The 19,774-nt window shown below is 41.2% G+C and overlaps 1 protein-coding gene across 3 annotated transcripts in view; it reads right to left on the minus strand.

The window, feature by feature from the left end:
* Positions 1–13,993, minus strand: part of POLD3 (DNA polymerase delta 3, accessory subunit) — a 68,584-nt gene extending 54,591 nt beyond the window's left edge. For all 3 annotated transcript variants that reach the window (XR_011075476.1, XR_011075477.1, XM_068556391.1), the window contains exons 1-3: positions 13,844–13,993; positions 12,433–12,488; positions 3,341–3,443 (exon numbers count right to left, since the gene is read on the minus strand). Coding sequence is in view for 1 of the 3 variants with exons in the window: in XM_068556391.1 (XP_068412492.1) it covers positions 3,341–3,443; positions 12,433–12,488; positions 13,844–13,903 (219 nt within the window). In the remaining 2 variants the exon portion in view is untranslated. The remainder of the gene's footprint in view (positions 1–3,340; positions 3,444–12,432; positions 12,489–13,843) is intronic.
* Between the last annotated feature and the right edge of the window lie 5,781 nt (positions 13,994–19,774).

The following is a 19,774-nucleotide window of genomic DNA, read 5'->3' on the forward strand; positions in this document are numbered from 1 at the left end:
GTAAAATTGTTGGTTTTGCTTTTCTAAATCACATATATTTGGCTAAAGCAAATAAATATTTATTTTAATGTTAGGAACAACCAAAATTCACAACATAAGAAAAAAGAACACTATAAAATCAAGTAAGTTTTTAAAAAATATAATTGTAAATTTGAACTGGGAATTTAGCGTGTCTTCATAATGCATTTTCTCTTAAAAAAAGCATTCTTAAAAATGTCATGTTCTGCAAAATTGTACAATAAAAATTACAGAGCTTATGAGAAAAAGAGCGTTAGGAACTAATCACTCAAACCTATGTAATAGGAGCCCTAAAAACAATAATTGGTACCCTCAGGAGAAAATATCGCAGCCCAGACAGTTCAGTGTGACTAAACGCTGCCTTAGGGGATATAAGAAATGCATAAAAACAACGCAGTGGAAATGCCAGTGCTAAAACAACGTAGACCAGAGTAGAGCTCTGGTTCAGGGGGATCCTATTAAGGGGGACACAGGAGTTGCGTTCAGAATCCATAAACCCAGAGCCTGGCTGGGGGCAATCCCCTTGAGCTTTTTATCAGTTAAAGAAAAAGGGAAAACATAGCTAGTTGATGAGAGAAAGTTCTTCTTTATAGAAACATTCCAGCCAATAAATCCAGAAGGAATGACAGAATTAGAACATCACTATTTTGTAACTCCTAGTGAATTAATGATCTAGGCAATGATAAAAATCAATCTCAGCTAAAATCATTAGATGAAAAGCTAATGGGGGACCTAATAAAGAATGGATCAAGCTAATAACCTCTAATATCACAAAAAGAATCAACCAAACATTTCCTTGAAATTTTCAATAATTCTCTGGAAGACTCTCCAGGATGAGATTAGAAGGAGGCTTTTACTTTCTATGTATTATCAAGCATTTTTTACAATAATGATCATTAGAAAAACAGAAATTATTCGTATGTTTAAAAACCCATACAAAGCCTATGTATCTTTTTTTCTTTCTAGAAACACTTAAAACTTAAAAAAATGAGAAAGAATAAGAACAAAACCTGACATTATGCTTAATAATCTGCCTTTTCTTAGCTTGGCTCTCTTAAAAGAAAAAAGCATGGATAAGCATCCACACTTGGTCAGTAATTAATTCTACAGGGTTCCACAGGGCTCTAAAATTCTCACAACCACTTCAACCACAGGAACCCTACTCTTAATATATTTTATATTTTAGGATTCCAAGATTTCATTTGATAAAGCGTTCTGCTGCTTTAAAAAAAGGTGGGCAGGGCTTCCCTGGTGGCACAGTGGTTGAGAATCTGCCTGCCAATGCAGGGGACACGGGTTGGGTCCCTGGTCTGGGACGATCCCACATGCCACGGAGTAACTGGGCCCGTGAGCCACAGCTACTGAGCCTGCGCGTCTGGAGCCTGTGCTCCGCAACAAGAGAGGCCGCGATAGTGAGAGGCCTGCACACCGTGATGAAGAGTGGCCCCCGCTTGCCGCAACTAGAGAAAGCCCTCGCATAGAAACGAAGACCCAACACAGCCAAAAATAAATAAATAAAATAAAAATTAAATAAAAAAAAAAAATCCAAATTGCCCAATAGCTGCTAATCCACAAGAACAATTCCCCTTCTTCAGAGAACCATCTTTGACCAACCAGCCGTGAAGCTAGCTGGACTTCTGCGTACTCCCTCCTGCTAAGGCCCCATAAAATAGTCCACCGTCCTTCTCCAAGTTAGAGAGTCTGACACCTGGCATTCTAAGTGAAGGCTTATGTTAAAGGCGTTCTTGCTCATTTAAAAAAAAAAAAAAAGGTGGGCAAAAAAAAAAAAGGTGGGCAGAATTTAAATGCCCTCTTAAACTTAGAAACAGAAGGCTTTATACAAGCAAACCACAGCACAGAAGTTTTTAATTGATCATGGGTTACACATCATTTTGAAAAATGGTCTCAAAAAAATGCACTGAGGAACACAATTTGAATGTACTTTCAAGGGTTCACCCAAGAATCCCTTGAATCCTAAAGACCATCCAAGAATCTGAAATTAAGAACCTCTGTCATATGGCTTAGAATAAAAATCTACCACTTTATCTTAAAACATAAATTCTTAACCTTGGACCCTTGTTCAAAAGATCTGTGAACACTGAAAATTTCATGAATATGTCAACATATGCATTTTTCTTTCAGATTCTCAAGGAATCAGTGACCAAAAAAAGAATAGAAACCACTGCTTTAAAGGTACACAGTGAGTCCCAGGTAAAGAATTGACTATGACTAAATGGAAGGCTTTGACTAAACTCAAGAAAGAGACAGAAGGGAGCTGATTAACCCTGGAAACAAAAGAAGGCATTCAGATGCAGACTTTGGCAGAATCCATTCAAGGGCCATACACGGAGAGGATTCTGGTCAGGTTTATTTCTGAGAGCAAATGAATCAGGTCTGCTTAATCTGGTTTCAGATATGTAATGACATCTGATTCCATCTACACTTGCAAATATCTTAATTAACATCTGGCTTGCCAAACAGCTTACCAACAAGAACACAATATGCTAGTCAGGGAATATAAGGATCTGATACCCCTAGCAGTTTTGTTTCTCCTTGTAAATTACTAAATCGCCATTCCAGTTTTGAATCTCACATGCTTGGGACTCTATTGATACAAGACAAATACAGTCAGTATTTTGATAAATCTGGCTTCTGAATTTATGAATCTTAGGGAAAGTCAAAAGGGAAGAGGAAAACAGGTATCAGTGGATCTCTGAGAAGGAGTCTTGATCCTTGGGCTAAATTCTCTAGGGCTGGTGGTATGGGAGCAAAAGAACCTTCAGGTAAGAAGTTTGGGAAGTAAGAACAGAGGAGGTGTGCCTCAGTTTGGGGAGGAAGCAAAAGAGGAGGAATTATCAAAGTTCCAAAGATCAGTCTGGTACGGGAGAAGGAATGGAGTTATCTTAGCAGAGCTTCTGGGACAAAAGCTCAGATTAAAATCAAGTTCACTTAAAAAAAAAAAAAATTGTACTTGCTGAACACCTGAGTTTGTGGCTTGACATTTGAACGGGCTGAAAATTAACCACCATTGCCCCCAATATACCTTCAAAAGGAAGAAAGAGGAATAAGAGAAGCAGTTCCGAATGTCTTGTTGCCTAGGAAAATTGCACAATAATGAGTCTCTGTATCACAGCCGAGATATTACCCAAACTTCTCAAGAGTTTTAGGTTTAGTCTAAAAATCCAAAATAATCACCATCTTCAAGTAGCTTTTTAAAATTTCCATAATACTGAATCTTGTTGTTTTTGCCCTGTGTTGCGTTATATAACACTATTCATAGCTCAAACACATTTAAACTCATAATAAGATTCTGAGAACTTACGGAATGTCCATTCTGAATGAGACTGCCAGACACTAAATAAGTGACATGCAGTTGGGCTCCTGAATTTTCCTTTCGCTTCCTTTCAACATAATCATACAGCATCCTGTTACAAACAAAAGGCACAAGTAAGTCATTAGTAAAAGTTTACCTCATCAACTCTTAATCCATGACTAAAAAGTTAGATATATTAAATCTGACAGTCCATCAAATATTCTACAGAATATTTTTGCTCTGTCCATGGACAAAGAGTTAAAAAAGATGAATGGAACATAGGGGTTGGGGTCAACTTGTATTGAGCTGGCACAGTGACCAAGCAACTGAAATAAAAGAAATCTAATAATTGGTCAAGTGGGACTGAGCCTGCACTAAAAGAGGCAAAGACATATAATGGACAGAATAATCAATCAAGGATAAGTTTAGTCACTATCTAGCCATTTGATCCTGGATAAGTTAATTAGTTTTTCTAGGCCTCTTTCTATCCTGAGGTATAATTTGGGAGGGCTGTACAAGATTGGCAATTCTCTGTTAATCTGGGATTCCTGTGGCCATCCATAACCCTCCATCCCGGACTTCCATGGCGGTCCAGGGGTTAAGACTTCGCGCTTCCAATGCAGGGGGTGCAGGTTTGATCCCTGGTCGGGGAACGAAGATCCCACATGCCTCGCGGCACAGCCAAAAAGAAAAGAAAAAAGAAAGAAAGAAAGAAAGAAAAAAAGAACATAAGCCTCCATCCCTCAAAACTGTAAGCAAAATGTAGGTGTTTTTTTGCAGGGAAAGAGGGGAGAGGGTATAGATGGTTCAAGGTTTTCAACAGATTTGCAAAAGGATTACTCCAGAACATTAAGAACCACTATGTAGATGACCGTAAGTGCACAGCTCTGAAGTTCCAATTTTATGATCATTCAGAATCAATGCTGTTTCAAAACTGCAAATGTAACAGCTTACTCACACTGTCCAGTATTCATTAACCCGAGACTGCCAAACACTCAATAATGCTGCTTTTATAACATTCCCTAAATTCATTTTTATCCTTATGATCCACTTAGTATCAGAAGCTGATTCCCCCCAATAACTTACAGCTTAACAAAAACATCAACCAGGAGACATCACTTGTGTCGTTTATTTCAAGAAACATTTACCGAGCCTCTATGACATGTCATACTTCTGGCAAGAAAAAGGGAAACTCAACCTACACTGTTGACTACTCTCTTAGCTTCCTTGATCCAATGCCTCACTGAGTCTCCTGCCACCTCTCTAACTGCCTCTGATCCATTTCCTGCACAGACCTGACTACCGACTCCTTTTCTGTACTGCTGGGGTTGTCTTCAGCTATCTTTTCTCTATATATATTAGAGTGACCAATGATCCGGGTTTGCCTGGATCTGAGGGGTTTCCTGACATGGACTTTTAGTTCTAAAACCAACAGTCCAGGGCACACCAGGATGACTGGTCACCTTACTAAATCTTCTCCTTGATCCATTTCATTCATCCCCATGGCTTCATTCATTCCCAACAACATCATCTGCTCAAACCACCCAAGCCAGAAATCTGGGAGTCGTTATCCCTCACTTTTCCCAGTCTGGTGAGTTGCCAAATCTTGTCAGTTTTCCATCCCAAGTAATTCTTGACTCCATGCCCTCCAAATCTCTTGGCTGGACTCTTTCAATTCCAAGTGTCAATGCCTTCCTCACACCACCTTCCCTTTCATTATCCACAAGGCTGCCAAGGTGAAGTTTTAAAAATGCAAATCAAGTCATTCGGTCAACAAAACCTTAATGAGTGGCTACTTCATGCTCTATGCCTTGGGGATAGAGCAGAGAACAAAGCAATCAAAGTTTCTACACATTCAGAGTTTGCACTGCAGAAAAGAGAGATACAATAAACAAACAAGTAAATATATGTCAGATGGTAGTAAATCTATGGGGGGAAAAAAAGATTAGGAGAATAGAGAGTGCCTGAGAAGTTTTGCTATTTTATATAAGATGATTAGGGAAGGACTCCTTCCCTGCAGGAAGTTACAGAGCCACCAATGTGAGTATCTCAGGGAAGAATGTTCCAGGCAGAAAGTACAGCAAATCCAAAGGTTCTGAGGCAAGAATGTAAGCAAGGTGCAAGGAACGGAAAAGAGGTGAGTGTGCTGAATAAGGAAGAAGGGAAGAAGAGAGCCAAGCACCAGACATGCAGGGCTTTGTGGCTCTATGTAGGAAGGAAGTCCTCAGAAGGTTTAGAACAGAAACAACATGATCTCACCTTTTAGGAGGATTCCTGACTGCTGTGTGGAGAATATATTGTTAAGGGGCAAGGAAGGAAGCAGGGAGACCACTTACAAGGCTACTGCAATCATCTAGGCTAGAGATGATGGTGGCTCAGACTACAGTGGTAGCAATGGAGCCAGTAATCAGTGGATGAATTCTGGGGACACCTTAAAGGGAGAAACAACAGGATTTGCTGATGGACTGACGGTGGGGTATGAGAGAAAAAGAAATCAAGGATGACTGGATTAAGCAACTCAAAGAACAAAGTTGTCATTCACTGAGATGGAGAAAAGCAGGAGAAGGAGGCGATGTGGGAAAAATTAGGAGTTAAGTTTTGGGGCATGTTAAATCTGAGATGCCTATTAGTCATTAAGTGCTGTTAAAAAGTAGCTGAATGGGGCTTCCCTGGTGGCGCAGTGGTTGAGAATCTGCCTGCCAATGCAGGGAACACGGGTTCGAGCCCTGGTCTGGGAAGATTCCCACATGCTGCGGAGCAACTAGGCCCGTGAGCCACAACTACTGAGCCTGCGCATCTGGAGCCTGTGCTCCGCAACAAGAAAAAGGCCGCGATAGTGAGAGGCCCGCGCACCGCGATGAAGAGTGGCCCCCACTTGCCGCAACTAGAGAAAGCCCTCGCACAGAAACTAAGACCCAACACAGCAAAAATTAAAAAAAAAAAAAAGTAGCTGAATATTCTTAGCTGAAGTATTATTCCTTGTTCAAAAGTTTTCAGTAGCACCCCATCCCCTAAGGAGCAACTCCACAGGTCTATCAGTGACATGTAAGACCTTTTTTGTTCTGGCCCCTGTATCTCTCACCATTCTCCCACACTCACACAATTTTCAGCCTTATGAAACATTCTGCAGTTCCCCTGGCTCTTCTGTATGCCCCTCCTTCTGCCTAGAATGCTCTTCTCAGACCTCATCCACCTAATTCCTCATCAAGATAGCAGCTCAGTTATCACTTCCTATGTGAAGCCTTCCCTAACACCACTAGGCCAGCAGGGCAGCCTTGCCGTCTAAGTTCTAACAGGACCTATCCCATATCTGTTATTATAGTTACCACACCGTATTCCAATTACTTAGTTTATGTATCTGACATCCCCACTAGACTATACACATCTTGAGGAAAAAAAATCAACATTTTTGTTGATTCCTCTATCTTGTTCTCTTTAGTGTGTCCTTCCATGCAGCAATTATGTTAGGAAAGATGAGGAACACAGAGTCATGAACGTTTTGGTTTATTTATGCTAGTTAGGACCATGCTAGCGGAAAAATGGTAGGAAGGGACCATGCCCAAGGTGCTTTGAGCTTGCTGGCGAAACACGCTGTCTTTTATCAACAATTCAGTCTTGCTTGTATCATCAGTCATTGTCCTCTGTGCACTTATCTCCCCAAATCAGGCCCAGTTCTCTTTTATATTAACAAGATGGTCAAAACGGCACAAACTCTTAAAAAAATTTCTGCATACCTTTTGAATCTCTAAGACATGTTCATCTAATTTGACTATGCCAAACACCTTACCAACAAAACACGCAAAGTGTTCTTAAATATGAGTAACAATGCATATGACTTCTTACAAGATGCACTTCCTACACACGATTAACTATACCTTCGCATCTTCTCATCCCTCCTGATCGGTTCCACCCATAATTTTCCCATAGGATGAACACAGTGTATACCTATATTGTCTTCCCTAATCTAATTCCTTCACAGCATTTTTATAACCTGAAATTATCTTGTTTAAGTCAATGATGGGAAGGGCCTTGTCTGTCAAGTTTGCTGTTTTATGACAGAGCCTAAAATAATGCTAAAAACTGAAAAAATATTTCTCTATTGCATCCAAGCAAACAGTAACAACCATGCCCAGTCACTGCCCTCAGTGCCAACAGTGAAACTTTAAATGCTCTCACTATAGTTAAAAGAAAAAAGGGTGACAGGACACTCTAAGTCTCAGTTTTCTCATCTGTTAAAAAAGGTTGATAGGGACTTCGCTGGTGGCGCAGTGGTTAAGAATCCGCCTGCCAATGCAGGGGACACGGGTTCAAGCCCCGGTCCGGGAAGATCCCACATGCCACAGAGCAACTAAGCTCGTGCGCCACAACTACTGAGCCTGCGCTCTAAAGCCCGCGAGCCACAACTACTGAAGCCTGCATGCCTAGAGCCCATGCTCAGCAACAAGAGAAGCCACCACAATGAGAAGCCCGCACACCGCAATGAAGAGCAGCCCCCGCTCCCAGCAGCTAGAGAAAGCGCGCATGCAGCAATGAAGACCCAATGCAGCCAAAAATAAATAAATAAAATAAATTTAAAAATAGAAAATAATTTATTGCTAAAAAATGCTAACTATCATCTGCCTTCAGCAAGTCATAATCTTTTTGTTGGTGGAGGGTTTGAAACACGATGAGAATTACCAAAATGTGACACAGAGACAACAAATAAGCAAATGCTATTGAAAAACTGGCACCCACAGACTTTGTCAACACAGGGTTGCCACAAACCTTCAATTTGTAAAAACAAAAACAAAAACAAACAAACAAAAAACGCAGTATCTGCGAAGTGCAGTAAAGTGAAGCACAACAAAATGAGGTAAGCCTATACACATTTTAGGGCTTCACTTATAAATAAGCTTGAACCAACACAGTGTATTCTTATTGTGAGGACTGAAGCATTTTTAGTATAACAAGCACAAGATACGTAGAAATGTTAAATAAAGTGATAATTATTGATTTAAGAGCTAAAACTACAGAACTCTCAGAAGAAAAAACACAGAAGTACATCTTCATGATTTACTTGGGTTAGGCAAAGCCTTCTTAGATACTATATAAAAAGCACAGGCAACAAAAGAAAAAAAAAACCGGACTCCATCATCAATAATAAGAACTCTTGGGCTTCCCTGGTGGTGCAGTGGTTGAGAGTCCGCCTGCCAATGCAGGGGACACGGGTTCGGGCCCTGTTCTGGGAGGATCCCACATGCCGCGGAGCGACTGGGCCCGTGAGCCACAACTGCTGAGCCTGCGCGTCTGGAGCCTGTGCTCCGCAACAAGAGAGGCCGTGACAGTGAGAGGCCTGCGCACCGCGATGAAGAGTGGCCCCCACTTGCCGCAACTGGAGAGAGCCCTCGCAGAGAAACGAAGACCCAACACAGCCAAAACTAAATAAATAAATAAATAAATTTTAAAAAGAAAAATAATAATAATAATAATAAGAACTCTTGCGCTGCAAAGGGCACCATCAAGAAAGAAATCATTATCTGATCAGGGACTTGTCTCTAGAATATATAAAGAACTCTTACAACTCAATAATAAAAAGACAAACACAATGGAAAAAATGGGCAAAGGATCTGAATAGGTATTTCTCCAAAGAAGATACACAAATGACTAATAAGCACATGAAAAGATGATCAATGTCATTAGCCATTACAAAAATGCAAATCAAAACCATAATGATACTGCTTCACACCCACCAGGATGGCTAAAATTAAAAAAGACAGATAACAGAAAGAGTTGACAAGAATGCTGAGAAATCAGAACCCTCACACCTTGGTGGTGGGATTGTAAAATAGTGTAGCCACTTTGAAAAACAGTTCCTCAGCTCCTCAAAATGTTACATATGACCCAGAAATTCCAATCTTAGGTGTATACTCAGAGAACTGAAAACACATGTCCACACAAAAACTTGTACACAAATGTTCATAGTAGCATTATTCATAACACGCCAAATGTGGAAACAGCCTAAATGTCCATCAACTGATGAATGGATAAACGAAATGTTATATATCCATATGTTATAGGTTGAATTGTGTCCCCCCCAAAAAAGATAAGTTGAAGTCCTAACCACCAGTACCTCAGAGTATGACCTTATTTGGAAATAGGGTCTTTGCAGATGTAATAAGTTAACATGAAGTCATACTGGAGTAGGGTGGGCTCCTCATCTACTATGACTGGTATCCTTGTTTTGTTTTTTTTTTAACGGTATCAACTGCTTTTTATTGAGCACATATTAAGTACTTTCCATAAAATTCAATCTGCACCCTAACCTTAGAAGCTACATGTTTTTATTTTTTATTTTTTTTATAAATTTGTTTATTTATTTTTGGCTGTGTTGGGTCTTCGTTTCTGTGCGAGGGCTTTCTCTAGCTGCGGCGAGCGGGGGCCACTCTTCATCGCGGTGCGCAGGCCTCCCACTATCGCGGTCTCTCTTGTTGCGAAGCACAGGCTCCAGACGTGCAGGCTCAGCAGTTGTGGCTTACGGGCCCAGTTGCTCCGCGGCATGTGGGATCTTCCCAGACCAGGGCTGGAACCCGTGTCCCCCGCACCGGCAGGCAGACTCTCAACCACTGCGCCACCAGGGAAGCCCTACATGTTTTTATTATTCCCATTTTTCAAACAGAGACAGAAGCTCAGAACCTAAGAGTGGTGACTCAAGTGGGTAACTCAGCTAAATGAGTGGATTCTGATTCTGGATGCATGGCCTCCAAAGCCAGTGTTTGTAATCCTAAGGCTCCTGTGCCTCAAACTCTGCTCTGTTGGCATTGGCTGGAGGGAGCCAGGATGAGCCCTCTAAGGGTTAGGCCTTCCAAACAGGAGCCACCAAGCCTGGTGTCTCATCTGTCTCTCAGTTTAGCCTGACTGGTATCCTTATAAGATGGCTATGTGAAGATACAGACACACAAGGAGAATGCCATGTGCTATGAAGGCAGATACTGGGGTTATGCAGCTACAAGCCAAAGAATGCCAAACATTGCTAGCAAACCACCAGAAGCTAGGAAGAATCAAAGAAGAATTTTTCTCTACAGGTTTCAGAAGGAGCATGGCCCTGCCAATATCTTAATTTTGGACTTCTAGCCTCCAGAACTGAGACAATAAATTTCTGTTGTTTTAAGCCACCCAGTTTGTAGTATTCTGTTATGGCAGCCCTAGAGAACTAATATACTATATAATGGAATATTATTCAACCATAAAAAGAAATGAAGTACTGATACATGCTACAACATGGACAAACCTTGAAAATATTATGCTAAGTGGAGGAAACCAGACACACAAGATTACTTATTATTAATAAGTAATCTTAAGTATTAATAAGTATTAATAATTACTTATGATTCCATTTATATGAAATGTCCAGGATAGGCAAATCTATAGATGGAGAGTGTATTAGTGGTTGCCTAGTGCTTGGGGGGTGAGGGGAGAAGAATGATGAGGGACTACTAACGGATATAGGGTTTCTTTTGGGGGGTGATTAAAATGTTCTGAAATTAATTATAGTGCTAACTGCACAACTCTGTAAATATATTAAAAATCATTGAATTGTACATTTTAAACGGGTGAATTGTATGGTATATGAAATATATCTAAATAAAGCTGTTTTTAAAAAAAATAATTATGAAAGAAAGTAACAGGGTGCATGACAGAGAGAGAGGAGTAGGGACACCGGAAATAGAGCATTAGGGAAGAGTTGCTATATGAAGTAATGTGTGAAATTTGAGCTGAAACCTGAACAATGAGGACAGCTGTGAGAAGAGCATTCCAGGCAGAGGGAATGGGACAAATTTCCTTGAGTGAGAATGGGCTTGGCACATCTGAGGAACAGAAAGGCAAATATGGCTAGAGTATAAGTGACGTAGAGAGTGGTATGGGATGAAACTGGTAGACAGGCAGGGGCTAGACAGTGTATTAATTCCATAAAAATTATAGCTACAGTAAAATTGCCGGCAACTTTATTTCATCTCCAGTCCTCAATATGCACCTTTAATCTCAATAGGCTTATATAGTAACAGTTAACTCATTTCATATTTAAACATCTATAACCATAACAAATAATTACTCTTATGGGTGTCTAATCCCAAAGTTACCTAAACCTGTTAGGTTTGGGCCAGGACTGGTCTCAGCAATGGCAATCTCAAATAGTCAAAATCAGTCCGAACCCATCCCTGGGCCAAGAGTTTCAGGTCTTGAAGGCATAAACATCACAGTCAAAATTAAACTCCTGGATCTGCCAAACAGCAACCCAAATCAAGCCAAATCAACCCATTCTAGAGATCAGGAATTTTTTTTTAAGACTCACAGAATGTTCCTATGACTCAAGGAACAGGGAAAAACCAAACCACCTTTAGGAATAAAGCAAACAAAATGAGTATTTAACTCAATATATGTTAACAGGCTCTCAGCCTGTTCACCAATTCCTACCCATTGGACATAGACAACACCTGCACATTTTCAGGTGAAGAAATTCCGAAGTTAATTCAAAAGCCTGCCCCTTCCATTTTGGCCCCAGGTCGGACTACAAGTTTCAGCAAGGAAAGGTGATAGGGCAAAATTCAAGAAGGGCAATGCTCTGTCATCCTGAACATTCCCTTTTTAGTTTCACTTAAATAGTTCTACCCTGTCTTATACTGTTACACAGCTGTGTCAAACACCTGTTGACCTCATTATGGAAGTTATTTCAGTAACACCCAGAGATGGGCCTAAGGAGCACATGTGAAAATGTAATGAAGATGTTTAAGATAACAGACATATAAATCTGAGATGTAAACAGAATTGGCTAGCCCATTTAATAAATTAGAAATAACAAAGTGATGTTAACCAGAGGGCAAGCCTACAAATAAATCCAGTAAACGTATCACCACACATTTGTATACAAGTCCACCTATCTCCTAAATAATAGACAAAAGCATTAAAGGTAGTAAAAAAAGGTATTCTTTCCCATTCCCCCTCAGGGTGGGTGAGGTGTGGGTTCTAACCTAGAGACTATCTGTAAAGCTAACAGAGCAAAAGAAAACAAACAAACAAAACCAAAAATTCCAATCAGATTAAAATTAGTAATAAATTGTACTTACTGTTTGGCCTGATTAACATGAACTCCTAGTGTATAGCTCAGCCATTTGTATGTCACCTGCAAGAAGAAGGAGTTTTATTCTAATGTTTTATTAGATGACTCCAGAGTGCAGGTCAGTCCCAAGGGCTCCTAAAGATTCTTACTCCTAGATGATTAAGCCTTATAAATTACATTAGATGCCACCCCAGTTTTGCCAAGAACCATACACCTAGGCAGGTAGGACTCAGATATTTATCTTACAAATACTAAGAAGTCTGTATCACAGATTAATGCAAGAATCTAAAAAGAAAGGCTGAATATACATAGAAAAAAAAATCTCATTTTTCTCACACTCCTTGTTTTACTAAGGCCCTTTTTTTCACATTCTGTCCTTTTTTGGGGCCACCACCAAAAACTATCCTCAAACTCACCCAGAAGCTAGGTTACTTTGGAGTGTATAACTCAGAAACTTCTGAGGAAAGTTGCAGCCATACAAACATTAAAAGGCACAGGTGGTGCAGGGGTCAGGGAATGAGTGAAGTTGTTGAATACTGTATCAAGAGGTTAGACTGGGAACTACTGGCATCAAGCTTTGATCTTCCTTCCATCCTTCGTTGAACTCCCCTGTCATTTGCCACCTCCTTATAACCTGTCACCCTCCTCTCAAAGTCTTCCAATTCTAAACGCTAAGTTTCCAATAATTAGAAGACATATAGGTTAGGCAAAGGCAGTGTGATGTAGAGGAAAGCACTAGCAAAAGAGACAGACCTAGGCTGGAAAACTGATTATCCCTTACTAACCACAAATAAATTATTTGGTCCCTCTGCTTCAACTGCCTTGTCTAGGGATACTTCCACCGACCTCCAGGTGGGTCACTGTAGAGACTAAACGCAATAATGTGTATCCAAAGCTCACAGTAGGCACTCAGTCATCACGATTTGCGAAGCGCTCTCACATCCATCGTCTCACTTGATCTTTACTCCAACCCTGTGAGGCAGGCCAAGCCTGTATCAATACCAAACTTCCAGGAGGAGGAAACCAACTGACGGCCGGAAGGTTACATGTCACTTAACCCGGTCAAAACACAATTTCCTCAACTGAAAACTTGAGACTTCAAACGCCAACCACGTCGTCAGACAAGTGTAGAGACGCCTTAGAAACACTATCAACCAATGTTCCTCCCCGCCCCCGACCTCCGGGGCCCCGGGCCTGTGCACAGAACCCAGCACGCCCACCCTAAGGACGCGGATTTGCGCGCGAGCCACAGGTCCTCCCCGGCGAGTTCTCGCTCGCCCTGGGGCACCAGGCGTGGGGACCGTGTCCCCTGGGCCAGTCCCCACGCGGCACACGCAGACGCGTCAAGGCCCCCGCCGCCCTCGCTGGGCCCAGGACCCCAGTCGCACGCCCGCATTCCCCAAATCCTAGCTCCTCACGATCTTGTTCTGGTCCGTGACGAACTCGTCTATATTTTCCAGATAAAACTGGTCCGCCATGGTGCCGCTGCGCCGGACCCGCAGCCTCCGAGCTCCCCTGGCCACCACAACTGCAACTCCCGCCGGCGGGAAACGTCTTTCCTCTCTCGCAGGTCCCGGGTCGTTTCCCACAGCAACGGAGACGACGCGCTACGGCGGCCGCCCGAGGGTCAAACTAGTCTCGGAGACGGCGCAGGCTGAGCGAAGCGGAGCTAATAGGAGCGGACGGAAGTGAGGTCCTAGCGGCGCAGGCGTGCTCTGGAAGGGCTGAGTGTAGAGCCCTAGTTTCAAATCCCAGTTCTGCCTCTTAGTGAGTGACCCAGGGCAAAATACCTCACCTCTAGGAACCACAGTCTTTCCAACTCTAAATTGATAAAATAATCCTTACCTTTTCATACATTTATTCAACAAATATTTATTAAGTACCCAGTCTATTCCAGGCCTTCTTAGGCACTGGGACATGGCAGTGAACAATAAAGACAGAAATAAACAAGTATTTTAGTAAAGTCCTGCCAGCTGGGATAAACTACTGCCTGTTATAATCTCTCAGAATTGAGAAATCAGGGAAAGTTTTCCAGAGAGGATGAGAGAGGGGGAGTATTTGCTGGGAAGAGAATAGTTTTCATTATGGTTGGAATGCCGGGAGAAAAGGACAATGAGGAGGGATGAGACCGAAGAAGCCAAATCATGCTATGCCTACAAGGTTGTGTGAAGGGGCATGTGCACTTTATTCTCAAGAAAAGTTTTCGAATTGGGGAATTTCAGCTAAAATTTCTCCTAACATCAGCTAAAAAACCATTCAGCAGAAGCCAGTGTATTTCAGTAGGGCAGCATAGTGGATAGTGGAGCAGGCTCTAGAGTTAGACCCTGGATTTGAATCCTGGTTTTGATATTTGTGTGTGAACTTAGGTAAGTTATTTAACCACTGCAAGCCTGTTTCCCCACCTACGAAATGGAAATAGTGGGACTTCCCTGGCAATCCAGCGGTTAAGACTCTGCCTTTCCAGTGCAGGGGGCGTGGGTTTGATCTCTGGTCAGGGAACTAAGATCCCACATGCCTCAAAGCCCGGCCAAAACATTAAAAAAAAAAAAGATGGAAGTAGCAATAGCACCCATTTCAAATGTTTGTTGCAACATGCATTCATTCAAGACATAGTTAGCAAAAGCCTACTAAGGGCCAGGCACTGTTCTGGGTACTGGGGCCCTGGGGATACAGCTGTGATCAATAACACACAGAGCCTGTTCACATGTAGCTTACATTTTCTTGGAGATTTTTAAGTGAGGGACTGTAGCAGCTTAAAATAGGATCGTACGTACTGGAAATTGAGAACTGAGTAACTTGGGTTTTCTTTGAGTCAGCAAAAACTGCTAATGAATTAGATGAGTGGAGTATGAGAAAGACAGTAATCAAGGAAAATGCCTAGATTTGGAACCTAAATCTTTAGGTTAATGGTGATGCCTTTGACTACTGAGATATGAAGACTGAGAGAAAGAGCAGATGAGAAAATTTAAGAATTTTATTTGGCCAGAGTTGTAAACGGGATAATATACATATACCCCTCATGCCATGCCTGCACACAATGAAATCAACAATTAGTAGCTGTACTTGGAATTGGCAAATAATAAAATGACTAAAGTTAGAAAACAACAACAACAACAAAACAGTTATTACATTACTATATACCAGGCACACTGTACCAGGCTTTCAGAGTGAGATTTCATTTGATTCTCATAGAATCCCTGCAAATGGATTGTGTTTGTCCATATTTTATAGACTAGATTGCTGAGGCTCAAGAGAGGAGACACGGATTTTCCAGGTCACAGGGTTAAGTGGTAGTACTGGAACTGGAACTCGTTTCTAGTCATTGCTCCACAGGATTGGAAAAGAAGTCAAAATTGACCAAAGAAGAGTCTTGATACTACCTCCCTGCCTAAAGGGAGCAGATGATAATACTTATAGACTACCTGGCCCAACATGGTCCTAGATCTGCCAATATTAAAAGAGTTGCATATCTTTTAGAAGCTAGATTCGTGGTTGTCTTTCGGAAGATAGAAACTGAAAGGGAGTAGGAGGAGGCTTCGGAGAAAAAGGTAATGTTCTGGTTCTGGATCTGTGTGCTAATCCCATGGGTGTGTCAAGTCTGTGAAAATTTGAACTGTACACTTTTGATATATATGGTTTTCTATATGTATGTTTACATCTATAAAAAGTTTAAATGATTATTCAGGAAATCTTTAACTACTGTGCCAGGTCTTCTCAAATCAGTAAAACAGAAAATAGGTACAGGTAAGGATGGGTATTAGAAAGGATGGGTTCAGTCTTAACCTTGGAAAAAAGAAAAGAGATTCTGGGAAGAAAGGATAATGGACAAATGGACCCCAGGCAAGACAGTAATGGAATTATCAAGTTAAGGTAAATGATCAAAGGCATCTCCAAGACTGGGTTGGAATAATGAGACTAGAAAGGAATGACCACCGGCTATGCCCGGGAGGGGGCAGGTTGGGAGTTGGGCTTGTACATTAAGGGCAGGGAGCTGGAGGGAGAAGGGAAAGCTCTTCTGCTTATGTCTGAGGCCTACCCAGCCTTGAACATTCCTACCTCAGGGGAGGGTAGCTGACTGGAAAGCATGTGGGCTTTGGAAATACATTTTTCTTTTAAAAAGCAAGCAAAGCAAACAAACAAAAACCTAGGCTTGAATCCCAGCTTCACCACTTTCTAGCTGCGTGGCTTTGGGCAAATCATTTAACCTCTCTAGTCCTCACTTTCATCATCTTTAAAGAAGGGACAGTGATATGCAGTGATGTTCTGATAAATGATTAAGAACCAATTTACCAAATAAAAAAAGCCCTGATTTGTAGTGGTTGCCAGCTTCTGTGGTGTAAATATTCCCACCATAGCAGATTCCAAACTACAGATAGTGACGTCACAGAATGCAGAGTCAGGAAGAGATGCACACTATCACACCATTATTTCCACTGTACAGATACAATAAGCAAATAACCTCAAGAGCATAGATGATAGTAAAATGTAGTAATATAATTGAGAAATAAGATTTGAATATTATCTTTGTTTTTAATATAATTTATTTAATAGTAAGTTATGTAATTTAATTTTTAGTAACAGCTCTGTTTAACAAGTGACTTGCAAACTTTCTGAAACTTTAACGTTCAGCTCTCATAAGCAAGTACATGCCATCTCTAGCACATTACTATAAATATAATTTAACTTGCATGATTGAGGGGATTGAAGGAAACATGTTCTGTGCCTGGCAGATAGCTAAGTGCTCTAAAAATGGTAACTATTATTATATAACTAACACTTGCATACAACTAACTATATGCCAGACTCTGTTCCAAGTGCTTCACAAATAGTAACCCATCTAACCTCCATAAGAGTCCTAGAAAGTAAGGTGTATTGTTAGCCCCTTTGTCCAGATAAGTAAACATTGGCACAGAGAGGTTAAGTAACTCGCCCAAGATCACAGAGTAAGTGGCAAAGCCAGAATTATAACCCAGGCAGTCTGGCTCCAACATCCATGATCTTAAACGTTTGTATTTTGCTGCCTCATTATTAGTTTACAACCGCATATAGGAAAATAATAAGTACTGTGAAAGTCTAACACACTTTATTGCAGAATTTTGGAATCCCTGTGCACATCAGTCAAGTGAGAATTGCTTTCAGTGGAAGCCAAGTAACAAATGATATATGTTGAGTATCTAAAGGATGTGGGAATATAGAGTCCAGGTAAGCAGGAGTTAATCTTAGAAGTTTTCAAGGCAATTGTTGCAGGGGGGGAACAAGGTGGAGGGAGGAAAGTTGGTGGGGGGGGGGGAATGGATCTTTGATTAGGTTTATGGAGGAAACCACAGCCAGCAAATGCCAGTGTACAAGCCTAGGACTGTGGCCAGGAGATTAGTGTTTTTCTAAATAATGCCTGAAAGCTTAGTTCTAGGGTCAAAAGTAAATCAGAAAAGAAAGGAGCGCTCTGCACTTTCACGCCCATAAATCATAGGTGTGAAACTCCTTCAGCTCATGTGCATCACTGGAATGTTAATAACTATCATTTATTGAGCACCTACCATGTTGTGGGGACCTTGCAGAGAATGACTCATTTAATCCTCAAACAACCCTGTTAAATTCTATTATCCCTTCACCAAAAAAGGACCCAAATTTGAAATCAATTTTATGTTGTTGATAGGAAGAATGAATGGGAAATGATTTCATATAAGTTCCAAGACAAGTTTTGCTTAAACTAATAACTAAGTAGGATTTTAGAACTGGCCTCCTTCTAATATAATAACAACAACCTCACCAGCATCTAATAGGTTCTCAGTGATGTTTATTGACTTAAATTCAATTACACTGAAGGAAGTGAGATTTGAGGGGGAAAAGCACTGGATTAAGAAACAAGGTGATCTGAGACAGTGTTCACTCTTACTTATCATTCTTGGAGTGTGGAAAGTGTACAGACACCATGCTAGGCCTTTTACTTTAATATTCTCATTTAATCTTCAAAATAATTCTATATACTAAATAAATATTATTACTTACCTACTATTATCCCTGTTTTACAGATGAAGAAACTGGAGCTCAGAGAGGTTAAGTAACTTGCCCCAAACCATCCAGGTAATAAGTGGTGGAGATAGGTTTCCACCCAGGTGTGCCCAGAGCCCATGCTCAAACACTGTGGTTGTCTTTGGAGGAGAGCATTGGACTGATTTTTATTCTTTTCCTTATTTTATTGTTTTCTGTGCATCTTTGAATTTTTATGAGTCATTTTTACAAGTATCATTTTTATTGTTAGAAAAAAATGAACATATTTTCACTTTGAAGAAAAAGTGCATTTAGCAACGTAAAATTAACTCATCTTCCTACTCCAGGCATGGTGTTTTCCCTATTTGAAATGTAAAAGGCAAATCTCCAAAAAGGAAAAGTACCACCATTCCTTCCTTCACCTCAAATGTTGCTTCTTTTAATAAGACAACTCACTCCCTATTCCTTAAGGATGAGGCTTAAGATTAGTTTTAAGAACACGAGCAGTTCTGGGAATGGCAGTGTCAGGTGATAACCAGCAGTGGGAGCCATAGCATCAAGGCTCCATGTCTCAAAACAGAACCTAAGGTTGATGTTAGAAATAGAAGACTGACCCTCCTCTTCATCCCACTTTACCCCAGAAATGATTGGCTTCGGAGAGTCTAATGATTCTGACAGAGCGTGGGGTGGGAAATCTGGACGGGGCTCAATACTGGGAGGGAATGAGGAGCCGTCAGCCTGTATGTGGGCAGGATCCCCAGACCGCAAGCAGGGGAAGAGGGCCTGTAAGAGGAGCTCAGGAGCCCCACCAGCTGGCTGGGCTTCAGGGCTGCTATAGGTCTCTGGGGGATAGCATTCCAGTCAGGGTAACGGGTTAGAACAAAGGAGAATAAGATTAAGAATTATGACTCGGAGGCCACATAACTGTCCAAGGGCCATTCCAGAGTCCCAGAGGCCCAGGACTTATTAACACCAAGGTATTTAGCATTAGATCATTCGTACGTTCATTCATCAAACTTTACTAAAGGTCTCCTACCTACTAGACCCTGTGTGACCAATGGGAACACAGCATGGTCTTCATCCCTGGGGATTTTAGAGTTGGGGGGAAATAAACAGCAATACAGTGCAAGGGAAGCACAGGGTGCCATGTGAACCCACAGGAGGCAACCAACCCAGCCTGAGGATCAGAAGAAATGTGGTCTTGGGTTTCCAGGATTAGATACCGCGTAATCCCTCCTCTCACTTTAGGCAAAATATAAAAGAAATGAACTCAGGGTGCTGCCATTTTTATAGTTTTTAACAACGCAAAACACACCTGTATTTCCTCTTAAAAAAAAAAAAAAAGAGCTGTTTTATGA

Source organism: Eschrichtius robustus, chromosome 11 (assembly GCF_028021215.1).
Source record: "Eschrichtius robustus isolate mEscRob2 chromosome 11, mEscRob2.pri, whole genome shotgun sequence".
Taxonomy (NCBI): Eukaryota; Metazoa; Chordata; class Mammalia; order Artiodactyla; family Eschrichtiidae; genus Eschrichtius; species Eschrichtius robustus.